Source organism: Falco cherrug, chromosome 3 (genome assembly GCF_023634085.1).
Source record: "Falco cherrug isolate bFalChe1 chromosome 3, bFalChe1.pri, whole genome shotgun sequence".
Taxonomy (NCBI): Eukaryota; Metazoa; Chordata; class Aves; order Falconiformes; family Falconidae; genus Falco; species Falco cherrug.
The window spans coordinates 48,183,888-48,207,839 of NC_073699.1; the positions used below are offsets into that span (position 1 = coordinate 48,183,888).

Consider the following 23,952-nt stretch of genomic DNA (forward strand, 5'->3'; position numbering starts at 1 on the left):
TCTGCATTCTATTGACCCCTCTACTAGCAAGAACACTTTTCCAATGATTTTGCTGCTTCATGCTAGGCAATAAATATCAAGTTTTTCCTAAATATCTTCCCACACGATGGAAGCTATTACTCAACAAGTCTGCCATGAGCCATAAAAGCCAAAAGCCAGCAGAAGAGCATCACTGGTGGATGCTTTTTTGCAGGTTTGTGACTAGTTCCGGTGAACCACAGCTACAGGATACATGTGGGAAGAAATGTACTGCAGCCATGCATTTTATGTCATGGGAGCCATGCAAGGGCTGCAACTGGCATGAATGTGGATACAGGAAGAGATGCTCACACTGAGGCACTGTTTTCTGTCCTCTGCAACTTTTGAGAAGCAGGTGGCAAGCCAATCTGCTTGTGCCAGCTGAATCAAGACTCCAAAAAGTTTGGAGGGAATCTAGATGTTAAAGAATCCTCTTTGGGAGTAAATCCTGCTGGACAATCATTGCAAGTCCCCTTTACAGTGTTACAGAATTTGCTCACTTAGCCCTCTGAGCATTTTCAAATTTGTGTGAATCTTTTAAAGCAGCATCACACTGTAAACATCACTTGGCAGACAATTCTGCCTTCCTTCTGGACCTGCTCCAGTCCTGAATCAGTATCCTGGAAGAGACAAACTCCAAGTTCTCTCTCAGAAGCCTTTTCATTCTTAAGAAGTTGACTCTAATCATACCTATGTTTTGTCTGGTGTTCCCCTGGCAAACTAGCTTCTAGGTTCCCCTCCTCTGCATTTGCAAATCACCGGTATTCCTCAATTCCTTGTTCTGTATCAAACCAAATCACTGAAATTCCATCACCTGTCTTAATGAGGTGATTGTTAACCAGGTGTCCTGTCACCAAATCAAAGAAATTCTATCACCTATTCCTTTTCTGAAGTTAAAATTTGGTACCTATTAGTCTTACCAGTCGCAATAGGACCTCTGTCATATTACCCATAGGGTGAACAACAGCACAACGTATGGGTATTCAGTTTCAGTTTGGATCTGCTTAATCTAGCCAGAACAGCATGGTCTAGCTGCCATCTGTTTAATTACACCCCACGTCTGTGTGACACCCAGCTCTCCCAAGCTTTTCAGAGAGATTCCTTCCTTTGCAAAACCACTGCACGACCTCAGCTCGGTAGCCAACGTGTCTGTCTGACAGTTTCCTCAACCAGCGTGTGCATGAACTGGCGGGAGGCCTGGCCCGGGCAGGCTCCCTCTGCCCAGCGGAGCGCGGGTGCTCCGGCCTGACGTGTCGGAAGCCGTGCAAACACCCAAGCCCACGGCACGCAGCTGGTTTACACCCCGTCTACCTGTAGGATATATTGACTGAACTGCCTGGAATTTCGAAGCAGCCGGATAGGCAGCACCGCTCCACCGCCTCAGGCGAAGCCGGCCTTTCACGCGCACCTGTAGCCGCAGCTGAAGCGGGCCGCGCGCCTGTACGCCCCCTGCGCCCCCTCACAGGCCCGGCCGGTGCCCGCGCTGCCCCGGCACCCGCGGGAGACTGGGAAGGGGCGTCCCGGCCCCGCCGCGGACGGGGACACCCAGGGCAGGGGGGCGGAGCGGCCGCTCACCCGCACCGCGGCGGGGCTGAGGGGAGCCGGGGGGCGCGATGCCGCCGGAGGGTCCGCGCGTCCCCTCGCCCCGTCGCCTCGCCCCGTCCCCTCGCGGTGGGAAGCGGCGCCCCCATCCAGCGGCGCCCGGGCGGGACCACCGCTGCCCGTCCCGGGATTTTTATCGTTGAAGAATTAAAAATGGTGACCTGGGCGCGGAACCCACTGGGGCTGCCAGGCCCAGCCCCGCCTCCCCGGGCCTGGGCGCGGGGGCGGCGGCGCGCTTATCCCGGGACGGGGCCGCATCGGCGGGGTCCTTGTGACGGCCGGCGGCGCCGCGGGCAGGTGAGCGGGGCCGGGGCCGCGGCCGCGGGGCGCTGGCAGCCGCCGGGGGGCGGCGGGCGCGGGTTGGCGGCGCGGGAGGCGGCGGCGGCCGTTTGCCCGCGGGGCCGGCGGCGTTGCGGTACCCGTGCGCTCGCCGGAGCGGCGATCCCGTCTCGGGGCCCCTTAGCACCAGAAATTGAGGCGAAACCCCGACTTTTCGCAGTAATGACGTTTGGAAGCGTTAATGGCGTTTCCAGGTGAAGAGGAGGGATAGCCGTCGGTGCTGGGCACCTGCTGTGTGTCCCTTATGCCCGGCGGGGAGGTCCCAGCGCCGAGGGCAGGCCCTGCGCCCTTCCAGCGCCCGCCGGCTGCCTGCCCGTCGGGGCAGGGCGGGGAGTGCCCGGCCGGGGGCAGTTCTTCACCTCTCCCTGGCGGGAGACAAACCCGGGTGGGAATTGTTAGTCGGATTTCCTGAGGCTGTGAGAGAATAAATAAATGGGAAACAGCACGCCGGGTTAGGTAACCGCGGTGTGTGTGTGGAAGGGGGAACAGCCATGGAAAGCTGGGGCAACCGGGCACCGTAGCTACTAAAGGTTTTGATTTGGGGGGGATAGACCCTCCAGTTTTGGGGTGGATGTGCTGATAAAAACATAGTCGTGGTGCTTAGAGGCATGCTCTAGTCGTGGGCTTGGTAGTCCTGGGTTAATTGTTGGACTTAATTATTTTAAAGGTGTTTTTCAACCTAAGTGATTCTATACAATTCAGTGATAATCCATGAAGGTAGGGAAGGCTGTAGAAACATAGCAGTGCACAGGATGAGTGGGTTAATGGGATCAAATAAAGTGGGTGGTGACAGTGTGAGACCAGCAGGAGAGTTATTTTCCATGGAACTGCCACAAAGAATCTGGGAAATGTAAAACTGGCATTTCATGTACATTGAAAGACAAGATGCAGAGTTGTAACTGTTAGATGATTCCCCTTGTGAAAAAGAGCAGTTGAGTCTGACAGAAGAGAAAGCAGTAGCCTGCCACGAGAAAGCAGGTGTCAAAAAGTTCTCTAGAAGAATCTCCAGCTACTTTACACTCATCTTTCCACTCTGCTCTGCCAAATCTACTGCCAAGAGCAAACCAGTGAGCACCAAGACCAAGATTACCCACTCTTTAGTCAATGTTGAAAGCCGGCTGCAGGGATTTAATTTTGATGCCATAGGTCTCTTGTGACAGCTTTATTGTTGTACTTGTTCCCTGGGATTACAGAGTTGATAAGATTATCCTTATCTTCAGCAAGAGCTTGGGATCTGAATGACTTGTAGTACATGAGGCTTTTGATGGAAGGAGAGCTCCTGTATAAGTTCTGTCTGCCTCCGACATCACCTGTAATTTTACATTGTAGATACAGCTATTACTCTGGAATTTGATATGCTTTAAAGGTGGAGCCCAAATAAACATCTCACATGTCAGCACAGGTGTTGTTATCTAGAAGAGTAATGAAGTCACTCAGTAGCTCTTCAAATCCATCACTAGGTGGGATGAGAAAAATACAGACCATTTAAAAAATCTTTGTTCACAAAACACGATACCCACTTGTTAACCTTTTATGGGGTATTAAGTTTTTAAGAGCATGGGAGCTGCTTTTGGCTCAGATTTGATAGAAGCAGAACAGAAATTTCTCTCAAATTTTGAGACTTGGGGCAAACCAGAGCATTCAGGAGTAAACATATTGCAGTTAACACTCTTGCATTTTCTTCCAGAGCATCATCAAGCAGGTCTTTAATAACAGCCTTGCAATTAATAGTGCCTAGAAAAATAGGCACTCAGTTATGTAATTTTCTATATGGTGTTCGATAGAAAGAATGCTTCAAAATTGTGTTTGTGGTCTCAGCAAGGGTGCTGGTGAGTGATAGCTTAGTAGAACATGGCAAAAATAGTTCTGACCTGCTGTAGTTCTTTGATGTTATATTGGCAGTACAGAGAGATGCATTCACCACGTTGGACTCGTATCATATTATCCAAAAACCAGGGTCAGGGTTCAGTGATCAGTTCATTCTTTCCTTATGAAATGTTGGAGGTAGTGTACAATTGAACTGTGGGAGCAGGAACTGAAGCTTGGTGGAGCACCCAACTTCCAGAAAAAGCTGTGCTGCATCTAGTTTTTACTCAATTGGTCAATCTTTTATTCTTTCTCCACACTGGTTTAGATTCAACTGGAATGGCGTTGAATTACCTTGTATCCCACCCACCCAGCTAGCTATCATGATGTGAACTCGCTCCATGGGTACCCAACTACTTTCATATGTCCCAAGTCAAATCTGTGCTGTTAATACCTGCTTTGTAGGTTAAAAAAAATATTTTTGCACATCTAAGCATTTTAATTTTTTTCTAAAGCTTTTTTTTAGTGTCTGTTGCACTTAAAATCAGAAATGAATGTGTTACTATGTTCATTTATACTGCAGTCTGTGAGTAAACAATGTTAAACGTAATGGTCTTCCAGACAGCAAATAATTTTCTGTTACATAAAAATTGGGATGGAGGAAGAGGAATCAGTGGGATGTTACATTGTTTACACCGATCAATGTAAACATCCTATTAATATTAGGACAAAATTCTGAAAATGCTGATTAATGTAGGACTTAGACTCAGTTCTGATTTGATGGGGATTCCACCACTGATGGATACTTTTTTGTTGTGTTAGTTGATGACATCATTCATTTCATGTGTGCTCCATTTTAAAAAGCTTTATTTTTCAATCAAAATGTCAGGTGGCATTGGTAATATACTTTCATAATCCCCGTAGGCCAATTTAAGTTTGGGCTGTTCCCAAGAGTGGTTTTGCTTGTGCCAACATTTTCACAGTCATCCAGTTAGCAGGGAGCCAGCTGATCCTGTTGGAGACCAGGCTGGTGGTGAGAACATACGGTGAGGGGCTGGTGGCAGGACGAGTTCTAGGTGGCAGCTCATGTGTGGCTTAAAGGGACTCTTTGAAAGCCCCTAGTAAAACTGTATGCGCATGACACCTGCGCAAGCTGTTGCACCTCTAATTTCCTCAGAGAACGGAGGCGCATTGTTTGCGAGGTTGGTTTCCCACAAAATTACAATGAGTGGCATCAGTTACCTTTATCGCATACCAGCTTTTCAGTAATCTTGCCAGCGTTTTATCTGCTGAGTCTGCAGTTACTTGTGTCTGGGGACTTTGGAGTAATGTTAAATCTCTTCCAGTCCTCTGGATTTTCCCTAGTCTTTCAAGAGTTACTGAAAATGAGTATCAGGAGGCCAGAGGTAATTTCAGGTAGTTCATAAAAGGTTAGGCACAACCTGGATAGATACTAGGACTTGTTAATCTTAAAACATTGTTAGATTATATGATGTCTTAATCACCAGGTTCCTGTCAGTGATCTGTATATCCAGATTAATCCCCATATCATACAAGGTTTTTATTGGTCCATTTACTGTGGGTATGGACATTTTTATCTGCAATTTTAGGTCAGTTTTGCTACTGGCAGTAGTAGTCTGTGTTCCCAGTCTGAAGCCCCCATAACAATACAAAATGCACTTGCTTCCTTCACCATATGCTGCAGGCTGAAAGAGTTATTCCAAATACTGCTCAGTATTTCTGATTCAGTAGCCTGAGGCAAGCCCTTAACGTAGCCTTCTCCTGGCCTCTGTCAGTGTCGCGTGCTTCACAGGCATTGAGAATTTGTAGTCCTTGCTCTTATCAGCAACTTTAAACAACGAATAACTTCTTTACTATAGAGTGACACCACACTTTCAGCTTTATCCTTCTTAAACACCTTCTAAGTAGAGATTTTAATATCTGAATGCAGACTACTTCTTTTATTTCTCTCATGTTATCGATAAAATCTTTCCAGTGACAATTTATTTGTCACTGACAATTTCAGTGATCAAAGATATATGAACAGATCTTCATATATCTTATTCAGGCACCAGTCATCAGGATTAAACAGTTCTGTATTATTTCTAGTGACCGTCTTTGTCACATTGGGTTTTTTTGTTTGTGCCGTGCTGAGCTTCATTTAATACAGTGCTTGTTTCCTTTGAGCTCCTAGTTTACTGTCCTTCCACCTTGCGCTCTACTTATGGGTTGAGACAAAGACAGTTTCATGAGTTCTTGCACTTTTACCTTTCGGATTCTCTTCCCCCATCCCACTGCAGGGGAGGGTGAGTGAGTGGCTGCGTGGCGCTTGGTGACCTGCTGGGTTTAAACCACAATGGTCCTTTTTGGTGCCCAGTGTGGAGTTTGAAGGGTCTGAGATAAGGACAGATTTGATTGGAGTGTGCAAGACCAAATTCATAGCTTTTACAGCTACTCATCGGCAGGGCTTGCCATGGTGCTTGCTTGCCTTACCACCCCTATATTCTACCCAGGGCTACAAAGAAGAAAAACAGAAGTTGAGTGATTAGTGTGTAACAGGTTTGCTCATATAAGTACGCAGCTGAAGATGTAAAGTCAGAAGAGTCTGGACTTGCTGTACTTCATGATCTTGGCACTGACTGTGGAAATAATGATTTGTTTCTTGTAGGTACTTGTCCTGGTGTTGGAGTGGAAAAATGTACTCGTTAAACAAGTAGTAACCTGATTGAGGCAAATAAAAGCTGTATTCAGTTATGGATTGCTGAATCTGATTGCAATGTTTAAATCTCTGCTAATGCTCAGAAATCTTAAAATCAGGCAGCAATGCTGGAGTGCTCTTGCCTTCCAGAGAAACCACTACCTGCTGTCAGGCAGGTAGGGTCAGCTGTAGGAACAGACTAACTAGGGAGCTCCATGTGGCAAACATATGACTAGGGCCACGGAGCCCACTTGGTCTTTGCCAGGGCTGGAAAATCTGAAAGAAGGGTGTGTTGATAACGTTTTTGTGGATGAGGGGCAAAGAGCTGTTTTCCCCAGTGCTACCAGCAGTATCAAATGCTGTCCCAGGCACCTCTAGGCCTTGGGAAGGAGCCACGGCTGCCCAGGTTTTGCTTGCTGGCTCTTCAGCTGCTCATTTTGCTGTTTGTTCCCCTCGCTGCCAGCTGCTGCCAAACTGAGAGGGACCAGAAGCCCAGGCTGGACTCTCTGCAGAGGATCAGGAGAGCCCAGACCTCTGGTAGCAGTCATCTTGACTAATGCTGCCAATCAGTTACCCTCTTCTGAGCTTCTAGAAAGTAAGCCATACTTATACAGAGAAATCATCTGATCAGCCATGTTGCATGGATCCTGAGGCTTCCATGGACTCCATCCCTTGCCCTTTCAGCCCCTATTATCTGGCTGTATAAAAAAAAGATCCTTAAATATATAGGATAATCTCACTGGCAGTAGTGAATGGCAATTGCCAGCAGCTGTCTTAACATGACAGAGAAACAAAATGTTTGACTCTGTGCTATAACAAAATAGGCATCAGGTGTATTTACAGAAAACTTTTTTCCTAAATTGAGAAACTTCCATGGTTAGTGAAATTTGAGCTGTGGCTTTTTTTCTCTTCTATCTAGGACATGATAGGTAGAAAAGAATCCTGCACTTCAGGACAGATGCTGATGACCGACCTAAACTGCCTTGCCTATGCACTGGAAGAATGGATGGTTGTGGAGTACCTGAAGAAATACTTTTTTCATGTGGTCATAGTCTCACTGACAATAAGTGCAATATTAGTTTTTTTTATAGTTCCTTTAACAATACTCTTTTTCATTTACCTTACTAATATATTGCTTCTAATATATCGGAAGAATGGTGAAGTAAAAGCAGATCCCTTGAGTGATGTTTGGGATGGTGCAAGGAAAACTATAGCAAGCTTTTGGGATATATATGCAAGAATATGGCATGGTAAGTATGACATGACTTGTCTAAAGCTTTGCATTACAATAAATAGTAAATACACTTGAGTTTCACTTTTTTTATTTCTTCCAAATTGATGCAAAGAAATGACATTTATTATACTTTGTATGTCATCTAACCTAGAAGTTTCTGCCTCTAAGACTGCTTGCAATATAGAACAAGCAGAATGAAAGGGAGAAATTAGTTTATATAGGGTAAATTTCTCTTAAGTGGATAGGCAGGTGCGCTTCTTTGTATATGGTATTAGAGTGAAGCATAGCGTTAATGCTAGTTCTAGTAACCTAACTGTAGGAGAACTGGGTGGTTTAATTTTTACCTTAGCAGCTGCTTAAAATGCACTTAAATGATCAAAACACAAAAACTAGCTGGAAATGTAATTAGTGTATTTTTAGTTGGCAAAAACTACTTCGTGTTATGATAACTGAAAATAATTTTAAGAGCCATATGGACAATGAAATAATTAGATACCACATTTAAGTTTATACTATGGCAGAATTTAAAAGTAACCTGAATTTTCAGTTTCATTACACTCAACTTTCAGATACTTTCAACACACCCTGCTCCCTAGGAAAATCCTTAGCTACATCTAGGCTCTTGTTCTTCCCAGAGATGTCATTTAGGGATATCAGCAAACTTTGCTGCCCTAAGGATGAAGAGTAACAGGTTGTTGTCTACATTGCTATCTTTCCTCACAGATTTTTCCTTTTAATCTTTGAACATCCTGCAGTATAAAATTTTCTCCACCTCTTCCTAGGACTCTGCCTGCTCCATCCCCATCCTTCTCCCCAAACAGCTTATGGTAGGAACTGTAGCAGGGATGGAGATGAAGGCAGAGCTCTTAGTTGGCAGAAGCTGTGGCTTTCCCAATCCTTAGTATACATTAGCCTACTAGTCTGGCTTCACCTAAAACCTAAATCAAATGTAGGAAGAGCCAGGAGGGGGATCTGTAGAAGTCTGTTGTCTGTGAGGAAATTCCCTTCCACTGTGAACACATTTAACTCTTGTGGAAAGAACCTCTCTTCGGGATTCTTACAGATTCTGGTTTGGACTTAAACATCTCAACGAGAGAAACTTTTTATTGTGTAAAATCCCAAAGTTTTCATTCTGCCCGACACAGAATGGAGATTTGTACTTTTGTATTTCAGGAAAGCATACTGACCACTCATTTGCCTCTCGTTCTGCTGATGAAGCAGTTTCACACCAGTATAGTAAATTATTATTAATTTTAAATTGTTGTACTTTGGCCTGGGAAAAGTTTCTAATGGGAAATAATTAATTTAGTCCCCTTACTGGGGAAGATGTCAGATTCAGGTCTGATCTAGTGATGAAACTGACCAACAAATCAATTCACTGATACACCTGTGGTGTTTGAGGGGCTTTCTCTTTGATACTGACCAAAAGTTCCATACAGAACAATACTTCTAAAAGCTACTGCAGAGGCTTTCTTTAACAATGGAGAGTAAACAGTTTTCTTTAAATTGCCAGATGATTCACAGCTATCATTGTTGGTATATTGCTTTCCATCCCAAACAGGTTATGAGCTTCATGGTGTGGAAAACCTACCAGAAGGACCAGGCATTCTTGTGTATTACCATGGAGCTATTCCTATAGACTACCTTTACTTTTTGTCTAGGCTATTTCTTTGGAAGAAAAGACTTTGTCTGTCAGTAGCTGATCATTTTGTCTTTCGTTTACCAGGTAAGAACATGTTCTCTTGTATTTAAGCACCCTTGATTCACTCAACATTTTGCTGGTTTAGATGAAATTTACATTTATTACATTTTCAAGAGAACTTTTAAACTAAAAACCTGCTTTTAGACTCTTAAACTAAAAGCTGGTAGATGCAGAAGGGCAAACAGGGTAGAATATCCTGTCTTTTAAGTGAAAGGTCATAAAACCACTGGTAGACACCCCCACCCCCCACCCCCCCCCGAAAGCCAACAAATAGACTTTATATAATCCCTTTGGGTTTAAATGTCATGCCTTAGTAGATAGTGTAGGATAGGGCTATATTACTGACATAGTGCTGGCTGGTCAGCAATAGGCTATGAGTGCAGAAGAGCTCATTAAATGGTAGGATATCAATAACCTACCTCTACACTGGGTAGCCACAGCTATGGGGTATGACATCAAATCTCTCTTTTGATCAGAGCCTGGAGTAGGGCACAAAACTTCTTTGAAGATTTTACAGTTTGAAGAGAGCTCTGTAATACTGACGACCACAATACATTCAGCACGTTGTAGGCTGAGAAAGAAGTAATTCCGCTGTGAAAAGGAGAATTCACAAGAAAAGCAAACCTCATTCAGTTTTAGAAAATCAAGGGATAAAGAAGGAGCATCCAGAAGGAATAGCAGGGAGAGTATTTAAAGGCACCTTTATATCCCTTACATTAAAAATTATTATAACACTAAGGAGTAAAGGAAGCTATTTAAAAGTAGAAGGACATTCTTCAGAAAAGGAAGTTGTGTTCAAACACTGAAAACAAGGAGCATCAACTCGAGCAAGTTTGATGCAAGAACATATTAAGACACCCCTGGAAAGATAATGAGGAAGAATTTGCTACAGGCATACTTGGTAAATACTGTGTAGTGCTGAACACAGTAGAAGCATGAAGTCATCAATAAATGATTGGCTTTTAAGACCATTAAAGGAAGATACAGTTTAGCAGAATGTTGCAAAGGAGACTTCTTTTTTTAAGCGATAAACGAGAGTGTACTGTTTCAAGTTGAGGTGTTCATAGCACAGATATTTATTACAAATGCATTGTAAACTAGTGTAAGGACCAAACAACACTCTCAGCTTTGCAATTTCCAGACTACTGATGTGTATGTAAAATATTGCTTGAATTATGTTCATGCTAGAGGAACAGGAGGTGGCAAATACAGTGTCAACCTATAAAACGGTTACCAAAAAGGCATCTGGTAAAAAAGACCACAAATACTGGAGATTAGCCTTCCCCATTTGCTGCGTTAGTAGAATATGCAGCTGAAAGTAATAGACTGAGTGAAACTTCTCCCTAACCCGTTGCTCTACCACACTTAACCTGCTTTTTGTAGAGAAACTTTGCACTTCACAGATTATTTAAAGAATGCTCATGAGCATATGCTGAACCTCAGACTGTTGTATTAATTACAGTTATGGGAGAAGTCTTCTTGTGAATGAATAACTGGTTAAAAGGTAGGAAATAAAGGGTAGAAGTGAATACCTTATTTTCACAAAGAAGCAGAAATCACCAGGTATATGGATGAAGATCAGTGCTGGCACCTATATTGGTCAAAATAATCATCATCTGGATCAGTAGTGTGGTGACAAATCTTTTATACTGGCCTTTTTATTTTTTTTTTTCAAGGCAGTAAAAGCCTATACAGAGAATACAGTTATCTATCAATACTGAATCACTGGCTGATTAAATGGCGGATGAAAGTCAGTATTAGTTACAACACAGTGCAGAAGGAAAGAAAACAGAGTCTAAACACATAAACATGTAATTAAGCTTTAAATTTTCTAGATGACTTTAGGGATATGTCACCTTAAATCTCATGAGTTGCCAAAAGGCAAACAAATTTTAGGCTTATGAAAAAGGAGATACAGAAAATGCCATTCTGTACTTAAAATGCATATAGCGCCCACATCTTGAGTACTGCATAGAATTCTGGTCTCCACATCTCAGGAAAGCTGTGAAGTAATAAGGATACAAAAAAGGACAAGAATGATCAGAGTCCTCGCATGACTTCCTTTGAAGAGCTAGTACATGGCACAGAAGTCTTGCATGACGAAGGAGTATAAAATTCTGTGTGACCTGGAAAAGGGGAATAAGAAGTGGCAGTATGTTCATGTGATACATCATAATTCTTAATAGGCAAAAGTTTTAAAGGCAAGTAACAGAAGTAACTATTCACTTAATAAGGATATGGCATTCCTGGCTGCAGGATAGAACAGAAACACATCTGAGTTCACAAAGGGATTAAACAAAGTCAACATTTGTCTTTGACAGAAAGATCTATCAAAGGCAGTGCCTTGAATAAGACTAAATACAATTCAATTGCAAGATGTAGCACTGTGTTTCCCACTGTCTTCCAAAGTTGGTGTTGCAGACCTTTGTCAGAGTTGCAGTGCTAGACACCAGTTCTGGCAGTCCATAGCTTTGTTTACAAAATGTAAACAATGTCTTTTCAAACCATGCCGTTGGAACAGTGAATTTGAAGATAGGGAAACTCTTGTTTGCTGAAGCTTTCTATGGGAATTCCAAACTGATAGGTTTAGAATGTGAAGATGATGTAAGAAAGCATAGAGTGCTTCTGTGGTTTACATTCTGTCTTTTGGAGAAATCCCAGTTATGGAAACAGAGGAAGGAGATTCACTAAACTCCATGCAGTGCTGAAACTGCCCTACCAACTTCTGCCATTCACGCATCTTAAGACTTGTACACCAGTTCAATTTGATCCACGTAGTTTGCAATTTAACCACAAAATACTCAATTTAACAACTCAAAACCTCAATGTTTAAAATGTTAAACATCCCATTTTAAAAGAACAAAGAGAGTTGCTTGTCAGTTATTTACTTTTATAATTGTCTTTATTGTATTGATTTTTTTCTTCTTCTGCATTAAGATATTTAAAAAGAAGTGGGGAGGAATAGGTGTTTATTCTCAGATTTCTAGCTGCGATGCACAAATTTTGATTGCATGGCTGGTGTTTTGATAGTTATGGTAAACAGCATGTGCAGGCATTAGTTTATTGAGATGCTACTGATAAGCTGGTTCATCTTCATAACATTTGGGCAAAACCACAGTCACATATTTGTCATTTTGCCAATATTTACTCTGCAGGTGTTTTACTTCCTTTGTACAAATTTGCCTTAGTTTAAATATATATAGCTATTAGATTTTCATTTAACTGTAATCTTGTTCCTACATGCAAACAGTATTTGTGATATATTGTTACAATAACATGTATTTTCTACTTCTTTATTGCAGGACTTAAATTATTATTGGAAGTGACAGGTGTTATGCCAGGTACAAGGGAGGAGTGTCTCATTGCACTGAAGAATGGACACCTGGTGTCCATCTCACCAGGTGGAGTTAGAGAAGCACTATTCAGTGATGAGAGTTATCAACTCATGTGGGGCAATCGAAAAGGATTTGCCCAGGTTGCTTTGGATGCAAAAGTGGTGAGTATTATATTTTACCAATCCTGGTTTATGCTTACTGCACACATGCTTCATTACAAAATGCAGCTTAGGAGTGTTGGAAAATCTTTCAGACAGAAGAAAAGGTTTGGGGGTAAACCATTTCTTTTCCTTTCCCTACCATGTTCCTCAAGCACAGTAATCAGTAGGGAGCAAGGGGTTTATGGAACTGTATAGCTTTTTCTTGACTGTTGCAAGGCATCCATCTCTGCAGTTCCATGCCTGCATGATGGAACTGTAGACATGCAATTTCTTGTCTTGACTGTATTTCAGGAATCTTTGCTGTGGCTGTCCTTCGTATTGCAGTGAGCTTTCATTTGTTTTTCTCATCCTACTAGACGTATTTTTGTCTTGCTTCTACATACCTAGCCATTTTCTTATTGCTCTTTATGGATTATCTTTATCTTTCTCTCTTCTCACTTATTCTGGAACGGTCCAGGATTTTGTTCTTACCCTTACTTCTTTTCATGTTACTGAAAGACTGCTTCAGCTAACCCAAGGTGTGTCTACATCAGTGTCTTGGTTTGATTCATGTGTGCACTTAAGCGGTTTTTCCATCTCTCTCGCATACCATGCTTTCATTCACACCATGGAGTGTGTTAGAATACCTGAGCTGCGTTCCTGTCGGCAGAAACTAAACCAGAAGTGGGACCTAATACTGTTCAGTTGCAAATGGGCATTCAGTCAATGGTATGAGACAAGAATTAGTTCTACATAAAAACAGAGCCCTGAAATGTGTTCAGTGTTGATATCGGATCCTCAGTGTCCTCTAGAGAGGTGTTTGTATTGGTTTGTGCTCTGCTAATGTACACATGACCACAGCTTCAGTTACATTTTCTGTGATATACAAATACACACTTCTGCCACTGGCTCTGACTTTTTCCAGCTAATTCCACGTGTGAGACTATTTCCCAGAGACTATATCAGAGAAACAATTTTGTTTGGAATGGCACAGGTCTGAAAGAGCAGTAACCGTGTCTTTTTCCCAACTGCCACTTCTCATCATCACTACTAGTGACAATTTTTCTGTGTTAATTTGGAAAGCATAGCTAGCGCTCTTTGTGACTGACAATACTGGTACACATCCAGGCTTCATCTCTTCTGCCATGAGCTTTCTGCTGCTTTCTCCTGAACTGCACAACCATCATTTTTCTTTACATTCTTATGGATATCTATCAATTGCAGTGCTCTTCTTTGGCCTTCCACATAAACATAATCCTTCCCTGTACAGATTCTCCTATGTAGACAGAGAATAGAGTCCTTCCCATGAAAAGCTGAATTTCTTACCACACCTTTCAGTACTCTTGTGCAGTTATCTTTCTTTCTTTCTTTCTTTCTCTCCCCATTACATTTTGTTGCTTCTCAAACTTCGCTTTGGTCTCTTTTGCTATAGCTCCTTTTACAAAGTACCTACTGTTTCAAAATGCATGCTTTGGGTTAATATTTCTTCATAACTTCATGTATCTCTGAAATGTTGTGGGGAGATTTTTTCTAAACACTAGAAAAAATTTAGGGGCATTTACCCAGTGGTAATGTAATTTTAGACTGGGAGTCCTGTTTCTACCTCTTTGTCTTATGTGGCCTTTTAGAAGTCCTGTTTTATGTGCTTCTGTTCACTCTCCTGTCCTTTTTTTCAAAAGTGTGTGCTCATAAATGTTAGTCACAATACTTCATATATTGTGTGCACCTGTACACTACCACTAGGAAAATATCAGAATATGGATAGGATAAACCCAGTCAAATTCATGTGGGCATTCTGAATTCCCTTCTAGTCCTTTCTCTTATTTATTAATTTAATAATATACTCAAACAGTCAGAAAGAGGTGTCACTAACAACTTCAGTGATTTCTAGTAATTTTGCTTTCACATGTGTCTTTCCAGCTACTTCAAACAATTGGAACGGTGTTTTGCCAGATGTTTTCACTTCACTTGGAACCTTGTGTTGTAATTCTACAATGTAATAAGTTGTTTTTAAAAGAAAAATTGAATTAAAAAATTAAAAAAATCTAAGTGCCCTTAATATAAAGGGCCACCCTGATCAAAACACATCACAAAAATCCTTGCTAGTAATCCTCTTAATCCTTCCAGTCTTCCGTAATTTAGAAGCACATGGAAGTAGCTGAATAGTAGTACCTAAAATTGCCAACACCTTCTATTGAACAGGGTTTGTGTGTTTTGTTTGTTTGTTTTTAATTTAATGAATTAGGTGTTAATTGAGGATAAGGTTCTTCAGTATGAAAGGTTCTTGTGGTCATTTGTATATCATGTTTGATAAGAGACATTACGCAGGATTGTGTTACCTTTAGAGCAGAGAGAGTATTTTCTCCTTTGACACCTACTAGCCTGAGCTCACCTTTATACTGCTGCTGGCAATTGTTTCACTTATTATTGCACTCATTCAGTTTTGGAATTATTTTTTTTTAATGATCAGAAAGTCTGACTAGATCCCAGTGTGGTGGGCATCACTGTAATTAGCTAGCAGGCTCCACCGAATTTTGGGCATCCTTGATATTTCTCTGGAAATCTGTGATAAGACACACCTTATATAGCTAAACACTTAAAAAAAAAAAGTGCCGTACATTTAACAGTAGAGGGGGCAATATTAACCTTACATACTTTTCTTATACAAAGTTAAGTCCATGGATTCCATCTTTTGGCAAATTTGGAGTTTGATTGTTTCTGTTTGTTCTTGCATCCTTTTCAATACTAGCCAAACCAGTCTTGTAGACAAGACTTCTTGGCTGAAGACTGGGGACATACTTATCTAAACTTTCAGAACTTGATCTAGCAATTCATATATGTTTTGCTAATACTTACTTAGATCCTGGATGAAGGCAAGATAGGACTCTTAAGTGCCTTTTTTGCATTTATTCTGCATACAGTGTAGCTGTCAACTCAGAGAACCATGCACACTTTACAGTGTTGAAAATGACTACAGTGGTTCATAGCCTGCCACAGATGACTTGAATGGGGATTTCAAGGCAAATAGACATTCCCGTTCTTCTTATGTTACAGAAGTTTAACAGTTCTTCCACTTAAAAAGTTGAAAAAAAAAAGCACCAAGGAACATAGTTTCAGCCTCAGTCCTTGCCTAAGGGTTTCCACATTCATTTTCCACTTTGTCTTGTATAACTACTCTGCTTACCTGGGGTCAGAGAAGGAGAATATTGCTTTTTCATGTTATGACTCAAGGAACTTCTGGGGCATATATTTGTCTCAGTTGAATTTATCTATGCCAGGAGCCTGGAATTTGGCAGGCTAATGGGAAGGATTCATAATTTCTGAAGATCCCTGCACTTCACCTGTGCCAAAAAATTGGTTCAGGTCTAGTTAGGTAAAAGGTAAAACAGGACTATGGTTCACAAAATTCTTATGTATGTGCAAGAGGCTGGACTAGGTGATCTCTGCAGGTTCAACCTCAGCTATCCTGTGATTCTGTCTTTTTCAAGCTGGCTGGGTGTGGTGCAGCTCAGTTCCAGCACAGCAGATCTAAATCTATGGGTTATTGCAGATCTGATTGTGCTGCTTTACAGAGGCAAGCTTTTATGTGTATACCTTTTTTTATTAGCTTAGGGAATTAATGCTGCTACCCACATTCCGTACTTCATTGGCTTATCATTGTATGCATTTAACTTGTAGTTGCTACATTACTTTGTAGCCTAAGATATGTTTATCTTGCACTATTACTAAAATTTGAAGTAGGTTTCAAACATTTAAAATGTTAGACACAAAGTATTCAATTAATAAATGAAGCTGTGTGGTATTTTTAATGTCCAGTAGTTACATGCTATGAACAGATGTTACTGATTGTTTTTGAGGGTTTATTTCTAATTTCCTGTATCTTCTAATTCTGAAGGGTTTACTATTACAACTTCATGTATGTTTGATATTTTTGTTACTTGTCAGGGTTTTTTTTACTTTAAACAATTTCCATCACTTCGAGTTCTTTGTTAGGCTCTAGTTAGGTCTTTCTCTTGCTTGTGGTTTTTTTTTTTTTTTTTCTCTCATCCTGTGGTTTCTGTTCTGTGGCAGGGATTCTTAAAAGCACAAAGGTATCCCTTCATTACCTTCTGGACAAGCAATTCCAACAACATGCTCAAAATACGGTTTCAAAAAAAAATGAAAAGGGCCAATGCCGGGGGTGGGGTGGGGTGGAAATCATTGTGTGTATGGATACAGTCACTGTTACTTTGTCTACAAACTATGAAATCTTACCTGAGGCTGTAAGACATGACTGTTTCAAGTTCAGGTATCTCAAGAATCTTTCTTTTTAGTCACAGTAATGAAGTGAACTTGTTCTGTAACTGCCTAAGGATCTGCCCTCCAGAAGGCGTTGTAGTCCAGGTCAGTGAGGGCATACGATTGCCTTATTTGTCCAAGGAATTTGCAGAAGTTTTCCAGTAGGGTAGTATCCAAACATTCCTGCTTCAATGAGACCTTACTTTGAGAAGCAGATGAGATGAGCCAAATGTGAATGCCTGCTTGCTTTCTGCGAGATTTCACAAACTGAATGCTTTCCTATTCACCACACATGATGTAAGTTTTAGACAGAGAAACTGCAGAACTTCATTTTATGTTTCAGTCAGTGATATGGCAATAAATATGTAGCATACAAGTTATATAAACCTTTAATAAATGTCAGACATTTTCTTTACAGATGGTGACTTTGAAACAGTGATGTCTGTGGGAGCTGAGAAATAGAATTTTATTTCTATTCTGGAGTTTATTTTTTTATATGCAACATTCCTTATTTGCTACTTAAGTGGCTGATAATTATCCTCTGGATTCAAGTGATTTTCTTAGCTGCATTAACAGGCACAAAAACATAAATTCAAACCTGGTATAACATTTCCACCTTTTTGTGTGTGATTCCTTAGCCCATCATTCCAATGTATACGCAAAATGTCCGGGAAGGATATAGGATGTTTAAAGAAAGAAGTAAGAACTTATATTTTAAAATTTGGAATGTTTCCTCCACTTTTCTCTCAGATTTCTCTTACTTTTATATTTTGCTTTTCAGACTTCTGCTTACTTTGGATTAACACGCTTGCTGTGGGTCAGAGGTATCTCAAATGTGGAGGTAGCTTGTGTATAACTGGTGTGATTTGGTTCTTTAATGCAGTCTTAGTTCAGTGATACAGATTTGTTTTGGTGGACGGTTACCTAAATCCTGTAATTTCTTCTTGACTGTCAGATAAAGCATGCATTCTTAAGAAGTCTTCCATACTAGATTTCAAATTTGGATTGTATTTTCTGTGACTGTAATCTAACTTTTTCCTCCCTTAAATTATTCCAGGATTTTTTAGACAGTTGTATGAAAGTACTCGATTGCCATTTACTCCTCCATATGGAGGACTTCCGGTTAAATTTCGCACGTACATTGGGGAGCCAATCCCTTACGATCCAGATATAACTACAGAGGAATTAGTTGAAAAGGTAAGTTAGCCTTTCTTGCAATACCAAACTATATACTTTGTCATTAATTATTATGCACTTGAAACTAGGTTTTTGCATGCTTGAATAAAGACAAATACACTTTTACTAGCTTGCTAATGCAATGGGCAGTTGAGCTCCAGGATTGTTTAATATATTGTTAACTACAAGTAACTATTGACATAATAATAGTTGATTGGGATGCCCTCATCCTTTCAGAGTGTGAGCTGTCTTCCTGGGATGTTAACTTTGTTTTTCCCATGGCTTTTGATAACTCAAATTATGTGAATTATGTTTTAAGTTCAGTTTTCAGTAATTAGGAAAATGAATTTAATATATAACCAGTACCTTTGCGAATCTTCTCTAAATAATGCAGGGCTTTAGAAACAAAGTTCCACAAGAGCTTCAGTCTCGCTGTCAAAAGGAAAATGTAAAAAAAAATAACAAATTTCATCCCTTATATAAAAATATTTTGAGTACCTACAGCTTGGTGAAATCAGTGGAGTCCAGGAGCATAAAAACATTTATAGATCCAGGGTTTAGGCATTTTTCAAAATGCTAATCTATACAGAAAATGCACTTTTAAAATTTTTTCACATAAGATGAAAGAAGGGCTTTATGGCAAGAAAAAGATTTGCGATGTCTAGGAATACACAGAACAAAACACTTGTAAGGATGTAACTGATGTAAAAAACACCTTGCTGCCCCCCAAAAAATGCAGGAAGGCTAGTGCCTTTTTTTTTTTTTTTTTTTAAGGATCCACTGCAGAGTGTTCTGGGCTTCACAGCAGTGAAACCAGAAAGGTTTGGTCTGTTACAAGGGAACTTGCCCAGGCAAGCTGTGGAGCTTGATTTCAACAGGTTTAGGAGGCTGGAAGCAATATTAGTGCTAAGACTGGCCTTATAGTTATCCATATTTTTGTATTTTCAGGGAACAGTATTTTGTATATCTGCAAAACTGAAATTGACATCTCCCATGATGTTTATTCGCTTTACTAAGAGAAGCCTTTGACTACTTCCTTCAGTGGGGGTATGGTTAGGTCTTCTGTCGCTCATCTTCATTAAAAAAACCCCACCAATGTAGTTTGAGATGAGCAGTGGCTTGGCTGATTTCTATCTGATCCTGCCTTGGAAAGGAGTCAGGACATGAATCTGTCAGGAAAGGTTTGGCTACTCTTTTCATATATTCCTAGTGATACTCTGCCATCACCCTGGGGTAGATCACCAGAATATATAGCTATGCTTATTTCAAGTTTAAATGTATGAGGAAAAACTAAGGGAGGTTATTTCTTATCCCTGGTAGAAACTCGGAGTATTTTATGCATTCTCTTTCAAACCTGCATTTAAATCTCATGTAGAGTGAAAATGGACAGACTTTAGATACAAATACTCTTTATTATGTGCATGCTGTATATGGTACAATTACAGAAGAATTTATTTGGGAAGGAAAGATGGAGGCTCCTACTCCAAATTCCTGGTCCCAGCAAGGTCAACTATGAGATGAGATGAAGTTAGTCAGGTTTTATCCAGTGCTTTTGATTAAAACCTTCAGGGATGGAGATTGCACAAACTTAAATGTTTGCATGTGTTAAAGGCTGCTTTGATTTGGTAATGCCCAAGTTCAATAAATCTCAAGAATTTGAGCCTATTCAAACTGCAATCAATGTTTTTATTCCTCTCCCTTCCAAGGGAAGTGTTGTTAGGATAACTAGCTGGTATAAAAGACAACTTTTTTCTTAAAGTCTCGTGTGAATTTCCCAATGCCTCTTAACATCTGAGAAGTCAGTGATGACACTGTTCTTCCTTGCATAAGCAGGTCAGTAAAGGCAACTTTCTCTTCTCTTTTCAGACAAAGACTGCTGTCCAGGCTCTCATAAGCAAGCACCAAACAATCCCAGGCAGTATATGGAAGGCTTTATTGGAGCGATTTGATAAACATCGTAAACGTGATTAGAATGCTTGTTTATTTCATTGTTTTTCCAGCATGCAGTAAAAAAACAATGTCCTGCGGTACTGATGACTAATAATTGGTGTTGAACCAGTTTAATTTACAAGTTTCTACAGATCTGACAGAAGAAAACAATTAACCTCTTGAAGGTTCCCCTGTGCCTTTGAGGATATTCTGAAGTTAGAAAGACTGAAGAAGAAAATATGTATAATAGCAATGCAACAGCTGAATTCCCCAAAAGGAAACAATGTAGCTGGGATTTGCCTGGTTCTTAAAACAAGTATGTATGTATATACATCTGAGAGCCTCAGAAGTTTTATCTAGATTGTGGGTTTATGTTTTGAGCAGTTCATGGTCCAGTCTCGGAGTACAAGCTCAGAGTGCAACTTGGAGGTCCCACAAGTCCACCCCTTGGTGGGCACCTTCCCTGTTGGACCTCATGTAAGACAGTGTCAGAAGAGAAACTGGCTCACTTTAGCTAATGATCTGCTGCTTAGGCCATTTGTCTAGAGAGGTTATACAAAGAGAAGTAATCCCATTAAACCAGATAGCTACTAGACTCCTACAAAGACATCAGCTTAGTGGTTTGGTACCCTGGAAAATAGGAATGCTACATCCAAGACTTTGCTCCAACAGAAAAAAGAAAAGTCTCTCAAAGAGAGGAAAAAAAAACCAACAAAAAACCAAAAACCCAACCTTAGTTAAGTGTAGCACTATGCAAATACATGTAGACAGTAGTTTCAAGCCTGAGCTGGTACATTCATGCACTATTGCACCATACAATACTGGTTTAGTAGCTGAAGCTGCCCCCAGCCTGAGAGTTCTTGCATTGTAGTGTGTTTGCAGTACAGATGTGCTGTACTCACCCAGATCTCCCAGGGAGCGGGCTGGGGGGAGCCTACTTAGGTAATGCAACCCCAATACTCATCATCACTGGTGGTTTGCCTGAAAATGCGGTACTACAACACTGTCGTCCTCATATGGATTGAACCTAAAGGCCTGTTCGGAAAGGTGGACGTAGGCAGCATTGTCTTCCCAATGCAACTTGCAGAATAGCAAAACTCGCTACAAAGCAGAATGTATTTTTACAGGCTGTGGGATATTTTACTGGTGGGGGTGGGAGAACTTTGTGCAATCTATCCAATGTGCCACTAAATGCAACAAAGTCTGTTAAGTTCAAACACCAAGAAAGGTATTTTTTGTGTCTTGTTTTTCCTTCTTGTACTTCTAATATCTGTATAATCTTTTCCCTCAACATCCTAAAACTTTATGTAGCATCTAAGGAAATAGATACAATGTTTGCCCATTTTCACTAGAAAGCTAAATCTACTCTTTGGATTAAAATTAATTCTTCCTCTTTCCATGCTGCTTCTCAACAAGTATTTCTTGCACATCTGGAGAAGGGAGCTGGATAGACAGGTGAGTTATTTCCCTAGAGGAAAAAGACAAGAATCCTGTCCTGAAAAATCTCAATTCTGTTTTAAAACATAGGAATGTTTACTTGAACACCTTAACTATAATTGCTATATGCAGGCAGGCAGATTTTTCTCCCAGCAGAGACTCAGCATGCATAGGAGATGATAAATGAAAGCAAATCAAGGTGCTGACTGATAGGCCTGGATGTGAACAGCCATTCAAACCATGCAGTCTTACACAGTGCACTCCAACAATATAAGCTGAAATTCAGAGCCTGAGCTTAAGTCAGATGAGAAAAGGAACTAAAAGAAACAGCTATCAAATACAAAAATGGACACAAATGAAGAATCAAGAGGAATTAAGAGCAGCCAGAATCTGAAACCATTCCTTGTATTGCAGAAACGATGCAGGACTCGACAGCATCATTCTCTGACTATCCTATTTTTCAAGCACATTAGCATCATCATGGAGCGTGTCCAAAGAAGAGCAGCGAAGCTGGTAAAGGGTCTAGAGCACAAGTCTTGTGAGGAGCAGCTGAGGGAACTGGGGATGTTTAGCTTGGAGAAAGGGAGGCTCAGGTGAGAACTTACTGCTCTCTAAACTATCTGAAAGGAGGCTGGAGCAAGGGGGCTGTCAGTCTCTTCTCCCCAGTGACAAGTGATGTAGGTCAAGAGGAAACTGCCTCAAGTTGCACCGGGGGGTTTAGATTGGACATTAGGAAAAATTTCTTCACCAAAAGGGTTGTCAAGCATTGGGACAGGCTGCCCAGGGAAGGAGTTGAGTCACCATCCCTGGAGGTGTTCGAAGGGTGTGTAGATGTGGCACTTCGGGCTGTGGTTTAGTGGTGGACTTGGGAGTACTAGGTTAGTGGTTGGACTCAATGATCTTAAAGGTCTTTTCCAACCTAAATGATTCTTAGATGAATTAAACCACCATAGTCATCTGAATTTGCACAGCAAGTCTCCGTAGACTTGGTGCTAGGTGCCATGCTGCAACTCAGAACAGAGCCTTGGTCTTGAACAGTGGATATGTAATCAGAGCATTGATTATCTTTCAGAGCAGGGATTTCAGCCTAGATCTTGCATGTCTCAGATGCCTGTTAACAGTTTGATAAGAAAGTTCAACTTTTTCCTGGGCTATTTTGTCTTACAGCAGCATCCCTGTATTACTTGCAGCTTAGCTGAAGTGAGCTGGAGTAAAAATTTCTACTACTTCCGTCTGCTTTTGTCTTCTGTCAGTTCTGGGGTTTCAAGGGAATAGACAAAACTATTATTGAGTGATGTGAGTAGTTTTGAGAGATGTATGACAGTGATTTTTCTAATAAAAAAGTAAACATTTTTTCCCAGAAACAATATGGTAACTGCTCTAATGAAGAGCAGTTATTATAATATTGTTTTAGAAGCCTGCCCCCTAAATTTATGTTCTGTTCAGAGCAGTATTGGAGGAATGCCAGAAGTAGAACTGGTATTATAACAAGTATTTCTTTCAATTTTGGATCAGATCGCTCCTCTGCTACACATATTTTCTAGCCTCTGTTATACAACAACGAAGGAAAAACTGCAAATGCAAATGACTTGTACTTGCCTTAAAACGTAAGCTGCATTTATGAGTCTTTTTGGGTATAGTTTGCCCAATGAGCAATGCAAGGTCTTAACTTTCCGTATGTGAAGTTACCCAGCTCAAATGACCAGATTTTGCATTGGGGAAAAATATGCTACCGGTAACGCTGGGAAAGTAAATTCCTTGGGCAGCAGCAGTGCAAATGCAGTCGTGCAAAGGCGCGGCTGCACAGCCCCCGAAGTCGAACGGGTGGGTGCAAACGCCAGCCGGCCGTGGCGGCGGCGCAGCGAGCGAGCCCGCAGGCAGGCAGCGGGGCCGGGGCCAGAGCAGCGCGGCCGCTGCGCTGACCGGCACCCGGGGGCTGCACAAGGGGCACAGCCGCCAGGCTGCAGCGCCGCGGGGGGCGGCCCCGTAGCCTGGGGGCACGCAGCGGGGTGGCTGTGAGGAGCCCGTCTTCACCCCCGGGCTGAAGGGCTGCCCGGCGGGCCAGCGGCCGCGGAAAGCGCTGCAGCAGCGGGTTTGGGCCGGTCGGACCGCGCCGGGCCGGCCCGGTGAGGCTCCGCCCCGGTGAGGCTCCGCCCTGCGCCTGCCGGCGCGCCAGGCCCCTCCCGCCCCGCCCCTCTCACTCGCGGGCAACGCGCGCCCCCTGGCGGCGCCCGTTCCTCTCCCGCCGGAAGCGTCGG

At 41.7% G+C, this 23,952-nt stretch overlaps 1 protein-coding gene across 2 annotated transcripts; it reads left to right on the forward strand.

Moving 5' to 3' along the window:
• Positions 1–1,512: 1,512 nt before the first annotated feature.
• Positions 1,513–21,654, forward strand: LOC102049023 (transmembrane protein 68-like). Of its 2 annotated transcripts, XM_055706143.1 has the most exons (7): positions 1,514–1,917; positions 7,383–7,713; positions 9,259–9,423; positions 12,702–12,895; positions 17,791–17,851; positions 18,210–18,349; positions 20,195–21,654. In XM_055706143.1, the coding sequence occupies exons 1-7, from the start codon at positions 1,774–1,776 to the stop codon at positions 20,297–20,299; spliced, it is 1,140 nt and encodes a 379-aa protein (XP_055562118.1). In that variant the 5' UTR covers positions 1,514–1,773; the 3' UTR covers positions 20,300–21,654. The 2 variants fall into 2 exon arrangements, with proteins under 2 accessions (XP_055562119.1, XP_055562118.1); XM_055706144.1 differs by lacking the exon at positions 17,791–17,851 and having other exon boundaries at positions 1,513–1,917.
• Positions 21,655–23,952: the final 2,298 nt, after the last annotated feature.